This window comes from Chinchilla lanigera, unplaced genomic scaffold (assembly GCF_000276665.1).
Source record: "Chinchilla lanigera isolate Chin_1 unplaced genomic scaffold, ChiLan1.0 scaffold00006, whole genome shotgun sequence".
NCBI lineage: Eukaryota > Metazoa > Chordata > Mammalia > Rodentia > Chinchillidae > Chinchilla > Chinchilla lanigera.
The window spans coordinates 28,335,549-28,351,212 of record NW_004955407.1 but is presented as its reverse complement, the minus strand read 5'-3'; the positions used below and the strand labels follow the sequence as shown (position 1 = coordinate 28,351,212).

General features: G+C 38.8%; 1 protein-coding gene across 1 annotated transcript in view; it reads left to right on the top strand.

The window, feature by feature from the left end:
- The window catches only part of Ltn1 (listerin E3 ubiquitin protein ligase 1), a 49,200-nt gene that overhangs the window by 1,585 nt on the left and 31,951 nt on the right, over window positions 1–15,664 (top strand). The window contains exons 2-9 of the mRNA XM_005375608.2: window positions 4,030–4,233; window positions 5,128–5,226; window positions 6,013–6,243; window positions 7,492–7,544; window positions 8,875–9,055; window positions 13,051–13,224; window positions 13,729–13,919; window positions 14,796–14,931. Of these exons, the coding sequence (XP_005375665.1) occupies window positions 4,030–4,233; window positions 5,128–5,226; window positions 6,013–6,243; window positions 7,492–7,544; window positions 8,875–9,055; window positions 13,051–13,224; window positions 13,729–13,919; window positions 14,796–14,931 (1,269 nt within the window). The remainder of the gene's footprint in view (window positions 1–4,029; window positions 4,234–5,127; window positions 5,227–6,012; window positions 6,244–7,491; window positions 7,545–8,874; window positions 9,056–13,050; window positions 13,225–13,728; window positions 13,920–14,795; window positions 14,932–15,664) is intronic.

Here is a 15,664-nt window from a genome sequence, read left to right as displayed (position 1 = left end):
GTTACTATTTGGTCACATTTGCTTTCTCTCCTTTAATTGATGGGTTTTGCTGCACCTTATGTGATTTAGAGAAATTGGGACTCAGCTACTAAGTACATCAGCATGTATCTTCTAAAAACGATACCATTCTTCCTCATAATCGTGAATAACTGAACATACAGAAACTAACTCGGGTGTAGTACTCACATATAATATGCAGTCTTGTGTTCACATTTCTGTACTCATCTCAGTAATTACTCTATAATTTTTTTTTTTTCTGGACAGGGTCTCGCTATGTAGTCCAGGCTGTCCTTGAATTCACTATACAGCCCATGCTGGCCTCGAACTTGTGACAGTCCTGGCTCAGGCTCCCTAGTGCTGGGATTACAGGTGTGCACCACCATGCTCTATAATCTTTTTTATTCTTTAAGATATTTTATTTTAAGAATATTTGACATCCAATCAAGGATCGCTTCTACTCTTTTGCTATCATTGAGGTCCCTTTGACCTGGACAATGTACACTTGCCCCATCTTGGAGGGTGTTTTTTATGTATAACTTGGAAGAGTCAGGGACAATTGGTTTTACTTAGTTTGAATTTATCTGATTGCTTCCTAAGGATTAGAAAATCAGGTTAAATAATTGTTGGCAGCAATGCTTTATGAATCATGGGATCTTTTCCAGTGCATCATACTAGGAACACATAACTTTTGTTTGTCTCATTATTAGTGATATCTGTGTAATCACTTGATTAAGATGGTGTCTATTTTAAAGTTGCTTGTCCATTGGCTACTAACAAATAATACGTGGAATGGTAGCCTGAAACTATACTATTCTCACCAATTTTCACCTAATGGTTTTAGCACCCTTTGATGATTCTTGCTGTCATTTATTATTATTATTATTATGGCTTAAAAGCTCATTTAATAGTGAGAGTGGACCAAGTAATGAGTTACTCTAATCTCCTTGTAAAGATAGGAGGCTGAGACAGGAGGATCACTGAGTCACAGGCCAGCCTGGACTACATAGTGAGACCATGTCTCAAAAAAGTCAAAACCAAAACAAAAGTGAAAAAGATGATGGAGAAATGAGGATAGCTCAGTGGCACAGTGCCTGCCTGGCAAGCACAAAGTCCTGAGTTTGATTCTTTGTACAAAAAAAAAAAAAAAAAGATAAAACTGATATTTAGAGAAGTTACTTTGCTAAGCTTACATAGCCAGAAGGTTGCAGAGCTGGGATTTGAACTTTAAGGAGTGTCATTCAAAGGGCTGGGGATTTAGCTCAGTGGCACAGCACCTGCCTGGCAAGTGCAAGGTCATGAGTTCGATTCCCGGTACCGGAAAAAAACCAAAAACCAAAAAAAAAGAGTGTCATTCATTGAGCAGAAAACTGAATACTGCTTGCTATGACAGACAAATACCTACTGTTCTTGAACTATTCGTTTGAGGATACAGGTTTACAAGCAAATATTACAATGTATTAAATGATGGTAGTACAGGTATGAGCAGAGAGAGTGGCAGCACAGCAGAGAACAGTGCTTGACCTTGGGGAGACAATTGTTGCAAATGCTAGTGTTTTGAAGGATGAGTAGAAGTCTGTCAGGTACTGAAAAGGAAGGAAGAGTTTTCAGATGGAGAGAAAAAGATCACACAAAGACTAAGTTATGAAAGGGCATAACTCAAGGATCCTTGGATTCAGTTGGGACTGGCACACACGCAGTGGCCACAAAATTGGGAGAAGGCAGAGGAGGAGAGCAAGGTAAGGAAAGAGAGGCAGTAGATCAGATTAGGAAATGTGGCCGGCAGGTGGTGAAAGATCTTTTAATTCCTCAGTTTGATCTTCCAACTGTAGACTCCGGATTGCTACCTCAAATACCAGTAGAAGCCAGGCGCAAAGAACATGGACAAAGGCATGATGAAGAATTCACTGCCAAAATAGAACCAGGGTTCTTAATTTTTATTGAACTGTGGATATAAGTAACCTACAAATAGATCATAATAGTAACTATGCTAGATGAGCAGATTTTAAACTCAAAGTGTATCTTGAATAAAAGATACAATTAGTATATTTAAAGAGATTGTTATTTTTTAAGTTGGAAACTAGAAATACCATACTTTTCCTTCTGCCTCTAGTTATTACTTTAGCTGACAGTGTAATTCCTGAGCTTGGGAATTTCTAGTTCAGAATGCTGCCTTAACTTCTTTAGTAGTAATTAGGTTTTTTGAGTTTCTTTACTTTTGTTTCTTTTTCTGAGACAAGGTCTTGCGATGTAGTTCAGGCTGGTCTTGAACTCACTATGTGGCTGAGGCTGTCCCCGGACTCACGAACTCACAGCAGGCCTCCTCCCCAGCCTCCCAAATGCGGGGATTACAGACATGCACCACCATGCCTAACTAGTAATTTTTTTACTATTTCATGAAATTGTTTACAAATGAGATTATAAAGTTCTTACCTCCTACGGTCACCATATTTAGGCTTCAGAATTGTATTATAGTTCACTGACTTCCTTTGGAGCACTTTTATTTAGGTACCAGTACTGAGTAATGTTAGTTCATTTTAATGAAGTTTTAAAATGGAGATCCTTTTATGGAATTACTCTTTTTTTGAGACAGGATCTTGCTATGTAGTTCTATCTAGCTTTGAACTCACTACGTAGGCCAGGCTGGCCTCAAACTCTCGGTGATCTTCCTGGTTTATCCTTTACAGGTGTGTGTCACCTAGTGGTTTTTTTTTTTTTATTTTTTTTATTTTTTGGTCTTTTTGAGACAGGGCTTCACTGTGCAGTTTAGGCTGGCCTCGAACTCGCAGCAGTCCTCCTGCCTCAGCCTCCTGAGTGCTGGGATTACAGGTGTGTGTCATCACGCCTGGTTGGAATTATTACTCTTCACTGGCACATTTAAAAAAAAAAGTACTTCTGGCCATCTTTTCGGTATTGGTTACTTAGTTCAATTTAGATAATAGGCTTGATTATTTCTTGTTAAATAGGTTTCCAAAAACAGTTTTTATGTTGACATATTTGGATAACTTCTTGCAAGTGTTCTTGGAAATAAGAAATAGATGTGTGTAGGTGAGTTCTTGATGGTTGAACTAGTGCAGTGATGGTGAACCTTTTAGAAACAGAATGCCAAACGGTAACCCAGAACTCACACATTTATCATGAAGTGCCAACACTGCAATTAAACCTGACCTCTGAGGTTTTAGTTTAGAAGAAACAATTCTACATTAACATCTTTTGTCTTAAAAGAAAAATACAGTAACACCTGCACCATACATTTGCCACTACTGAACTAAGATCTGCCTTATATGACAGAAGGTAAGTTAATTTCTTTCAGTAATTCTAATATATTCTTTCTCTGTAACAACTAGCTCTCTTTTACAACTAGGAGACAGCTATATAGTGTAGTAGTCAAACCTCTGCCCATGGTTCAAAACAAAAGAGTAGTATATCTTATATCTTGACCTTTGTGTTGGCTGTTGTGTCCATATTGATGTAGTTTTAGCCCAAAGAGGGTGGGCTAGGTGTTGGGTATGTGGAAAGGAAAGTGACTGTTTTGGAGGAACTCAGTCTGGAAATACCTGTCGTGAGCTCTAACCCATGGTGATTGGTTAGTATTTGTTGAATGGATGAAAAAGGTCAGCCTCATTATTTTTAAACGATCACACAGTGTGTGATCACGCAATATGTATATCTATGAACACTATTTACAGGAAAGTCAGAAATATAAGAAAATATTATATGTAACACATTCTGGTTTTTAAAAAATACTTATTCCGTTTCTTCTCCATGGCCCATTATACTAATACTGTGAGACACAAATGGATTGTATCCACAGTTGAAAAACATTGTTCTCACGTTTCAGAACGTAGGAAAAAAATCTCCTAGGAGCATTATTGCTATCATCTTTGGGGAATGTTGCAATAGATGAAGTTTTAGGTTAGGGAAAAACCTCAAATAAAAGTTTGTTATGATCGTAAGAACTATCAAGGAATTGCAAAATTAAATATTGAACTTTTCTTGGACTCAGATTTTTTTTTCTCCCTACTGTCTTAGCCTTCAAATAGCGGTCGAGCTGCAGAACTACTTGCCAAAGAAAAGGGAACAGTGCCTGGATTTATTGGTTTTGGAACATCTCAGAGTGAACTAGGCTATGTTCCTGCCATTCAAGGAGCTGAAGAAATCGACAACCTTGTAGATTCTGATTTCCGAATGGTGCTACGGAAACTTTCTAAGAAAGATGTCACAACAAAATTAAAAGTAAGTTTTCTCGTTTTCATAAAAATGGTCAAGAATACCTTTCTGTTAAAAATGTCATTAGCATATTTAATGTAAAGAAATATGGCCAGTAATTTATCATTAGTTAATGCTTTTACAGTTGCACTTTTTCTGTGACATACACATAAGTCTATTTTACGCTTATTTTCTGAGTTATAAATTAGTATTTTACTTGGGACTTTTTTGAACCACTTTGGAATTTTGACTGTACAGTTCTTCTCATTATAGAATGTAATTTTTATTTTTTACTTTTTGTGATGGGTCGTGGTGTGTTTCCTGGGTTGATCCGGAACTCTTGGGCTCAGGTGATACTCCTACCTCAGTCTCCCAAGTAGCTGGGACTAAAGATGAATGCCATTGTGCTAACCTCGATCCTAGAGTTTCATTATTAGCTGTTTATTTTTGATTTTTTTTTTGGATACCGGGAATCGAACTCACAACCTCACGCTTGCCAGGCAGGCACTACGCCTCTGAGATATATCTTTGGCCCATATTTTTGATTTTTTCAGACAGGGTCACACTATGTAATTCTGGCTAGTCTTGAACTCACTACCATGTGTAGCCCAGGCTGGCCTCTAACTTGCAGCAATCCTGCCTCAGCCTCCTTAGTGCTGGGATTACAGGCGTGCACCACTATACCTGGCAGTCCTGCAATTTTGAATGGGTTTTTTTGAGCATACATTTAGTTTTTTAAAAAACTGTAAAGTTTCTACTATAGTAGACTAGAAAAGCTCATGTTAATCCTACATGGCACAAAACATAAATAATATGTTCTCTTATTAAATAAAACAGACAAAGTTTTCAAATAAAATCAATACAACTCATAGCTAAAATTATGGCTATTAACTCTTAACGATGTTAATAATTTACTTTTAGGCTATGCAGGAATTTGGAACCATGTGTACAGAGAGAGAAACAGAAATTGTAAAAGGAGTTCTTCCCTATTGGCCAAGAATTTTCTGCAAAATCTCACTTGTAAGTTGAAGACTTTATTAGTTTATTTTGGTGTATATTTTTTGTTGTTGTTGAAACCATGTGGTCTGTCATTAAACGACTGATTTTGATGAAGGTTATGAAGTGTCGTGTCAACATTGTTAAGCAGTTTGGTTCGTGCTGGGTTGAAAAGAGTACATGCAGAGTCTGTATTTTAAGAAATTAGATTACTAGAGATTTAACCCAGAAGCTTTTCATTCAAAATAAAGTTGGTAATTATCTTATTTCCTTGCATATTTGCAGCAAAAGAATGAGAATTAGTTGCATAATTATTCAAAATCTAGCCTTGAATATTGAATATAATCATAATATCATTGGGAAAGCGAGAAAAGGAAGAATTAATTATTTTATATAATATTTGATTTAAGAAACCCCAAACTGGGGCTGGGGATATAGCTCAGCGGCACAGCATCTGCCTGGCAAGTGTGAGGTCGTGAGTTCGATTTCCGGTACCAGAAAAAAAGAAAAAGAAATCATGTTTAAAAAAAATAAGTAATAAAAAAACCCCAAATTTCAAAAGTGCCGTGTGTGTGTGTGTGTGCGCGCGCGCGCGCGCGCGCGTGTGTGTGCGCGCGCGTGCTGTGGTTGAATCCAGAGCCTTGTGTCTGCACACCACGCACCCTATCCCTGAGTTATGCCCCAGCCTTTCAAAAATTGGTTTTAGATTAGCTTGTTTCTTAGGTGAATTCTTAATAGTAGGTCTTTGTAGCACATCTAGAAACTTACGTATTTGTATATGTTTGTAAATTGTACGTACATTTTCAATAGGATCATGATCGCCGGGTTCGAGAAGCCACTCAGCAAGCTTTTGAAAAACTTATCCTTAAAGTAAAGAAACATTTGGCTCCGTATTTAAAAAGTTTAATGGGATATTGGCTCATGGCTCAGTGTGATACGTACACGCCAGCTGCATGCGCTGCAAAAGATGCCTTTGAAGCAGCCTTCCCCCCAAGCAAGCAACCTGAAGCGATAGCGTTCTGTAAGGATGAAATCACAAGTGTAAGCGTTTGGATTCATTCTCTCTTTTTTTTCTTCCCCTGTTACAACGGTAGTGCTTTCCTGTCACTGTAGGTATATTGCGGGTGGGGGGAGACGAGACTGTTTTGTTCTGTACTCGCACACCGTAGTCAGCACAGACTTCTGTAACCTCAGTGTGTGGAGATTTCTCCTCCATAGCTGAGTGTTCTCTAATGTAATTCAGTTTTGATGGTCTCTACCGGGAGATAATGTCAGATGCCGCAGGTGGAGGTTGAGGGCTCAGGCTGAGGCTGTCTGTCCCCTCTTCAGACCCGGTCTGAAGTCTGAGCCTTGGAAACTTCTGTTGACTATTTGTCATACCACTGGGTTTTGCCATAATTTAAGTGGGTGACCTTGGGCAAGTTTTTGAGCTTCCCTTTCCTCACTTAGAAAGCAGGAATTAACTTGCACTTCACAGACTGGTTAGGAGGATTAATTTAGCTTATGCACAAAATGTGGTTAAAGCAGTACCTGGCAGGTGGAGAAGCTCAGTAAATATTAAATATGGCCACTGTGGATAAAGATGGTCTTGGAGCAGTGCCTTCCACTGTCGCAGCCCTGCACTAGAAGTCGGCATACTTACCCAGTGTGTGACAGCCTTGTGTGTCCCTCTTCGATGGAGAACGCACCGCGTGTTGTCAGTGGCAGGGAGGCTCACCAAGAGAGGGAGAGGAAAGATTTACAAATTGTAGTATTTCACTGCACTGCTGAGTGCATTTAAATGAGGAAACTAGTGGCCAGCAAGTCTAGCCTAAACATCGTGAGACCCTGTCCAAAAGAAAAAAAAAGAAGGAAGAAATCAGTAGCTGAAAGTATTCAGTGAACATTTTCTTTTGATAGGAGTTAGGTATGTGGGAAAGAAAAACCTTGTGCATCCTACCCCAACAATAGCCCAATAGAAGAAAAACGGGTAAAATTCAGGCCTTTCAGTTTTGCTACTTGATTTTGCTGTTAGTTAAGATTTGGTTTATACGGACCTTTTTTTTGAGATAGCATCTCGCTAGGTAGTTCAGGCTAGCTTTGAACTCACTTCGTAGCCCAGGCTGGCCTCAAATTTGTGGCGATCCTCCTGCCTCAGCCTCCCAAGTGCGGGGATGGATCTCAGGCATGCAGCACCACAGCCGGCTATAGGGACTCTTAAAAATGAATTTTACTTAACTATGCTGTTCACCATTGACAGTTCAATAAAATCTGAAGGCTTTGGTGTTTCTTCTTTTTTTTCTTCTCTAGGTGCTTCAGGATCATCTTCTAAAAGAAACACCTGACACCCTTAGCGACCCACAGTAAGTTACATAGTTTCTGTGTGACTCATGTTAAGGGATTGTGTCACTGTAGTTACCCAGCTATTATTTCATTGTGACATTCTACGAAGAAACTTCTAAACACAGAGTTGAAAATAACAATGCGGTACTGCTGTACGTGCTAGATGCTGTGTTAAGTGTGTTTGCTTACAAGTTGTCTTGCTACTTTGAATTTTCTCGGAGCCGCACATTGGTTCTTTCTGAGAGATTTTTAAATTTTTCCCGCATTTACCTTTTGGCAGCAATAGCAGGGACTGTTGGAACATATGGTTGGAAATAGCTGAGGAATGTATAAGCAGTTATTTTTTTTGTTTTTGTTTGAGTCAGGGTGCCCTTATGTAGTGCAGGCCGGCCTTGAATTCGCTGTGTAGCCCAAGCCAGCCTCGAAATCGTGGCAATCTTCCTGCCTGGGTCTTCCAAGTGCTGAGATCGCAGGTGTGCGCTATCATCCCCTGTTAAGCAGTTCTACTGAAAGAGTAGTAAAATATTTTATGTTTACTATTATTTTCTAATTAAACTTTTCAGAACCCATAAGGGTGAGTAGTCAGAGATGTCTCGATATACTTGCTTTTGAGGGTATGCACTTGGTCACTTCTTTTAAGTCATGATTTTTCCTCTAATTTCATCTCATATTAGTAGTAAAATATGTGGTTAAAATTCTGCGTGTGGTTTTATTTTGAGGGGGTTTGCCACAAGGACAGTAGTAGATGGAAATAAAGCAGGTGATAGCTGTTTAATGATTACAACGTGTAAGGGATGATGTATGATTGAAAAATATGGTATTTAAAAAATTTATCCCAGTAAAAAATATTTCCATTAACCCCACTCAGAATAGTCTGCCTCAGCTCACATACATTTATCCTGTCCTCCTTGCCTCTCCCCGAGGTGGGTCGGAAGTCCCCCTGCAGGAGTGTCGTTAGTTGTGCCGTCGTGGTGGCCTTGATGTCCCGAATCTACTCAAAACATTTGCCCCTTGTGGTCACTTTGACTTTGGAGAAGAGTCGGAAGTTGACGGGTGCCGGTTCCGGTGAATAATACCGCAGGAGCCTGCGTTTTTGTTGGATGGCCTCTGCCAGCGGCATCCGCTGTTCCTGATCTATCTTATAAAAATGCTCACGGGAGAAGGCTTCCCCAGGGGCTTCAGGAAGTGGGACGTTGCGTGTTGTGTGTTCCAAATGAGCGGCGTGTTTTGAGGGACATTAATGGCAGTGTGCCTTTTACTATAATTTTTTAAAAATTTAAATACCATTGTTTGCCTTATTCTCAATCCTTACATTTTTTTTTTTTTTTTAAATTTTCTTTTCAAATCAAGAACTGTTCCAGAGGAAGAGAGAGAAGCTAAGTTCTACCGCGTTGTAACTTGTTCCTTATTGGCGTTAAAGAAGTTGCTTTGCCTTTTACCTGATAATGAGCTTGATTCTCTAGAAGAGAAGTTTAAATCTCTGTTATCACAGAATAAATTTTGGAAGTATGGAAAACACAGTGTACCTCAGGTATCTTAATCTACTTTTGTTCTTAAAATGTCTTAAAATATTTTTCTAATTTGTCCCCCTGATCGTATTAGATTATGTTTATTGTTCAGATTTATAATTTTGTAAGCACATTTTTTTTTTTTTTTGGTGTTTTTCTGGTACCGGGAACTGAACTCATGACCTTGCGCTTGCCAGGCAGGCGCTGTGCCGCTGAGCTAAATCCCCAGCCCCTGTAAGCACATTCTTGAAGTAGCTCACTCAGGACTGAATATTCTCTATTACTGGAGTGTTATTCTGTTTCTTCCTTTCCTCATCCTCCCCCTCTTCCTCCTCCCTCTTCCTCTTCTTCCCCTTCCTGCTGGAATTTAAACCCAGGGCTTCCCATGCCGAGGATGTGCTCTACCACTGAGACACACCCCCAATTCTTGGTTTAGTTCGGGTGTCAGGTTCAGAGTTGAATTATATTCCTTTGTTCACGGCACCTAAAATTGCTGGTGTATGCAAGACTCTTAGCTTATTTAATGTGCTTATTGTCTCTTGTCCCTGTTTCCTGTGTGCTCTCCATTTCTGGTGGGTGATTATTCTAATATTTCTAGTGTACATTTTGTGTGGTGCCTTCTCTTCATTCATGGTAGTTATGTTCTATAACTTCAGCAGAAACACTGAACTAGTGAATTCGGAAACATTGTTCCTAGCAGAAATAGGGGGTCAGGTTTCTGTGAGCCTCTGGTCACAACACATTTGCGTTAGATCAATACATAACCCTGTTTTACATGTTTGTAAAGACACCTTACTTAATACATACATTTTTGAGTTATTAACATTCACTTCATGGCCAGAAACCCTGGAGCTTGTGGCTGAGTGAAGCTCATCTCTCACGTTTTCTCAGCAAGGCACGTTACAGTCTTCTTGCACTTTCATACCATAGCCAGCGCTAGAGCGCTACACTAGAGCTCAGAAGTCACCAGCCAAGACTACAAGAATTTTGAAAAATGTGGTCAATAGTCTGTGAAAAGGGTACTTACTATAGAAGGAGGGTTAAAATAAGAAAGCAAAACATCCATCATATTGTCTGACCTCAGCTAGGAAAGTGCATTTTTAGAATTCTTTTTGCTATTTTATATCCTTTGCATCCTAGAATAATGTTTTATAATATTCTCCACAGTGAATATACCTTGAGGGTTTTTTGCTGCTACTGTGAAATGGTCTTTTTAATTACATTTTCTGTTTTGTTTGTACCAGTGTGATAAGAGTGCTATACTTTTTATGTTAATTTTGTACTCATAACTCAGACTACTGTTCAGTACTTTGACTTTATTTTTTGTGATTTTATGTTATTTTTAATATATTTATAGCTTGTTATATTGTTGCAATTACAGCTAGTTGAGCTCCATTTCTAGTCTTTTTTTCCTTGTTTCTTTGTATTGAGTAGGTATCCAGTGCTCTTTGAGAAGGAGTGGTAATAGCAGACATTTCTTGTTCCTAACCTCAAGCATGATGTTCGTTGTAGATTTTTTTAAGGTTTAAGCATTTTCTTTTTAGTTTTAATTTTTGGAGTATTTGTATCATGAATGAACACTGGTATTTTTTGGTTGTTTTTTCTTTCTTTTTTGAGGCAGGGTCTCAGTATGCAGTTCAGGCTGTCCTTGAGCTCACTTTGTACCCCAGGCTGGTCTCAAACGCGCAACGATCCTCCTACCTCAGCCTCCCGACTGCTGGGATTACAGATGTGCACTACCACGCCCGGCTTGGTTGTTTTTTCTAATATGTTTATATGAGCATAGCTTTTCAGCTTTGTTTTTAATACACAAACTTAAAATTTTGCTGCCTTTTTAAAGTGTGATGTCATTTGAAAAACTGCTGACTTTGATTTTGTACTGCTTTATAAGTAAATACAGTATTTTACAGGATTAAATATGTATTTTTTTAAGCTCACAGAACATTTTCTTTATTCTAAATTTTCATTTACATTTGCCCTACATAATTTTACTTTGTGTCAGGTTTTTTACTTTGTTTTGTTTTTATAAAACATTTTACTCTCGGGCTGGGGATTTAGCTCAGCGGCAAAAGCGCCTGCCTGGCAAGCGCAAGGTCGTGAGTTCGGTTCCTGGTACCGGAGAAAAACAAAAAACAAAACAAAAAAAAAAAAAAAAAAAACATTTTTCTCTCATTCTTTTTTTTTTTGGTTTTTCTCCGGTACCGGGAACCGAACTCATGACCTTGCGCTTGCCAGGCAGGCGCTTTTTGCCGCTGAGCTAAATCCCCAGCCCCTCTCATTCTTGAAAGGTATTTTTACTAGGTAGAGTATAGAGTTACATTTTGATGGTTACTTTTGTGTGGAAGGTATTGTTCCACTGTCTTCTGATTTAATTTTTGCCATGTCCTGCTACTAAAAAGGATTTGTTGACAGTCAGTCTCACCGTCCTTCCTTGGATGGTAGTTTGCCTTTTACCTCTGGCTACTTTAGCAAAGATTCACTGTGTTTTTGTAGTTGTACTCTGTCATAGTTACTTTTCTTGTTGCTGAGAAAAAAATACCTGATGCCCAAAGTTAAAGGGGGAAAGGTTTATTTAGCTCACAGTTTGTAGAGGTTTTAGTCCACCATGGGCTGGCTCCAAGGCAGGGTGGCTTGGCAAAGGGGCATCCCAGAGGAGAAACAATTCATGGGGCCAGAGACAGCAAAAGCAACAAGGGAAAGAGAGAGGGGACAAACCTCTTTCTGTCCCTTATATTGCATGCAGGCTAACCACCCTCATGTAGGTGTAGCACTCATCTTTAATCCCAGCAGTGGCCCGTGAATCAAGCACAAACTCTAGATTCAGCTTCTTTTGAAAAGCCTGCCCCACCATGATTGCATGAGGCTTTGGGGGGACATCTAGACTCAAACCATAACATACTCCTATGTGTCTTGCTGTGGATTTCCTTGTGTGTATCATTGTATATCCCTTGATGTTTGTTGGAGTTGAGTCTGTGGATTGGCTCTGTAAAATTCTATGCTGTTTCTCCAGGTATTTGCTTTGCTTTGTGTTCTCTCTTTGTTTGGGATTTCAGTTAAGTTATTTTAAATCTTCTTACTCTATCTTATGCTGTTTTTGATGTTTTCCATCTTTTTGTCTCTATGTTGCTTTATGGATGACCTCTTTTGCCTTATCTCTTTATTTGTATCAATGTGCTTGTTTCAGTCCTTGTTTTTGTAACAAAATATCTTAGACTGAAATTTGCTATGAAGTTCAGGCTGCTCTTGAACTCACTTTGTAGCCCAGGCTGGCCTTGAACTCTTGGCAACGAACTCTTGGCCTGAACTCTTGGCAAACCTGCCTCAGATTCCCTGGGTGCTGGGATTACAGGTGTGTGCCACCACACCTGGCTTGAGTAATTTATAAATATTAGGAATTTATTCCACACAGTTCTGGAGGTTGGGAAGTCCATATCAAAGTTCCAACAGATACTATGTCTGGTGAGGGCTTGCTCTGCCTGCTTCAGAATGGTGTTTTCTTGCTGTGTCTTCACTTGGTAAAAGGGACAGAAAAGGCAGGCTTTGTTCTTTTTTGTGCAGTCGCTAATCCCATTCATGAGGGTGAAACCCTTAAGATCTAAACACCTCTTGTAAATGCTCTTAAAACTACAGTATCACAGTGGCACCAAAATTCTAGTACAAATATATGAGTTTTATTTTATTTTATTGATTGATTGATTGAGACAGAGTCTTGCTGTATAGTTCAAATTGGCCTTGAACTCACCGTGTAGCCCAGGCTGGCCTTGAGCTCTTTACAGACCTCCGAGTGCTGGGATTACAGGCCCGTGTCCCCACGCCCGGGCATTGCCTTGATCATTAGGCTGATCCTAATGTCTTTTCAGCCATTCACTATTCTTAAGATTTCAGAAACTATTTTTGTAGCTCTTTTAGTTATATCAGTGGGAGGGTTATTATGAATAATCTTATCTGCTGCTACCATAAAGAAATCTTAAACTTTACTAGGTTTTCGTTTAATTCAGCTTTCTGTTTCTTCTTTTAGATCCGCTCAGCATATTTTGAGTTAGTTTCTGCTTTGTGCCAGCGCATTCCACAGCTCATGAAAGAGGAGGCTTCCAAAGTGAGCCCATCTGTTCTGCTTAGCATTGACGACAGTGACCCCATTGTCTGCCCCGCTCTCTGGGAAGCTGTACTGTATACACTCACAACCATTGAGGTGGGTCAGAGGCACGTTTGGTACGTGGGGGAATACTTGTCTTCCTATGTATATTTTAGAAACTTAGAGACCGTCTGATTGTTATATCTGAAACTTACTAGAAAGTTCTTTTGGTGGGCATAAAATATTTAAATATAAACTTGGTTTAAATCTTAAACTGACAGAGTAACAGTAACAGAGTTTTTATTTTACTTTCTGTTTATGTCCCGTTACAGTCAGCATGTCTGAATCTTATGTACACAGGAAAGTATAGGGTGTCTTTTTAAGATAGTAGCTTTTACAGAAGTTCTTTACATTATTATTTCTGGTCAGTGTTATTCTGTAACCATAGGGAATATGTGATTATCACATGTACTGTATACATATGTTATAATGGTAGTGAGAGATTTTAGCCTTTTTAGATTAAAATATGTGATTTTTTGAGAGCCTGTGTCTTTGTGTCTCTTTAACTGGGAAAGTATGTGCATGACTTCTAACTGCTGTTCTCCTCTTTTCTTTGGGTAGGACTGTTGGCTTCATGTAAATGCAAAAAAAAGTGTTTTTCCTAAGCTGTCAACTATGATTCGTGAAGGTGGTCGGGGCTTAGCTACTGTCATATATCCTTATCTTCTGCCGTTTATTAGCAAACTCCCTCAGTCCATTACAGACCCACAGTTGGATTTCTTCAAAAATTTCCTCACTTCTCTGGTTGCAGGGTAAGGAATTTAAATTCTCGATTTTCAAGTCAAAAGATATTTTATTTTCATTTCCATTATTTTCTTTCCTATTGAAATTTCTTCAGATTAATTTGCTGTTTATTAAACACTCCTAAAGTTTTTGGAGAAATATAGATTCCTCCCTCCCTCCCTCCCTCTCTCCCTCCCTCCTTCTTTCCCTGCTTCCCTCCCTCCCTCCTTCTCTGTCCTTCTCCTTTCCTCCTTCGCTCTCCTTCCCTGTCTTTTCTTTCTTTCTTGCTCTCACTATGTTCCCAGACTAGACTTGAATTTCTGCAGTTCAAATGATCCTCCTGCCTTAGCCTCCTGAGTAGCAGGGATTTATGAGCACTGAGGACTGCACCTAGCTCAGAACCCTTTCCTTACATACTTTGGAGCCTTTGTGGTAGTAGTACCCAGCATAAAATTAAATATGGTAAAGCTCATAGATATTGGTAAATGCAAATGTCCGAACGCAGAACATGAGCCGGTAAGATTTTTTTTAAAGTTCACTAAAGTTAAGCATTTATACTAGCTACTTAAAAGTTGTTTTGCTACATTTGTTGAAATTAATAAAAATACCATTTTGTTAATGATTACTGTTTTAAACCATACCATTTTTCCTTTGGTTATGTCCTAGCTTTCAGATTTGTAGGTGGATTGATTTGTAAGCTGAAAATATTTTTTCCGAATCCATGTCTAAAAATTTCTTTTTTTCATAAATCTTTAGGCTTATGTTCTCATTGGTTGCATCTACTTTGGTGGTTGTTTTTCATTTAAGTTTTATTTTTAAAATACCTTTTCATGTGATATCTTTTCAGGGTCTTTGTCTTTATTTCTTCCTGAAAGCGTAGTCCATACTTATTTATTGTTTCATAGGCTGTCCACGGAGAGAATCAAAACCAGCTTTTCAGAGCGCTCAGCAGTAGTAGCCGCTTTTTTTGAATGTTTACGTTTTATCATGCAACAACACTTGGGTGAACAGGAGATTGAACAGATGCTCGTCAATGACCAGGTACTTTACATCGTGCGGATCAGTGGCGCCAGTCACTGAAAAGAATACTTAATTGTATCTTATGGCCATTTTTAGTAGTTAGCCTTCCATGTAAAGATTTCATTATTGTGATTTACAAATCAAATAATATATATTTATGGCAAGAAAAGTAAAAATTCTATAGTGTCAGTTGCTAGTGAAATGTCACTGAGGTAGCATTGGGCTGATTAAATGTGTCCAGTATGTGGATTTAAAGACTGTTGTAGAGAGATTCAGCACTAAACAGAACTTGGAGGGTACGATGTATGATCTTTTGTATTACATTAAATTATGCAAGAGTCATCTTGTTACTAATACTTGAACTCGTTTCTCTTTTTGTGCATATTTGGACTTGGCTTTTAGATTCATTGATGAGGCCAGGTTCTGGAATCCTTTGTGGTAGGAAGTTAGTGAGATTATACTTGTTTGTTTGTTTTTTTGGTCCTGGGAATCAAACCCAGGACCTTGCACTTGCCAGGCAGGTGCTTATGCCACTGAACTACGTTGCCAGCCCAACAGAATTCTCATATAATTTTTTTTTTGGTACCAGGAATTGAACTTGGGACCTTGTGCTTGCCAGGCAGTGGCAAGATTATACAACCTCAGATTTTAGATGAGATGTCAGATAATTAACTTATTTTTTTGACTTAAAGAAAAAGAGTTCTGAATTCTGCGGGCCCTAAGTGTCTTTCATAATAGTGGATAGTCTCATGTC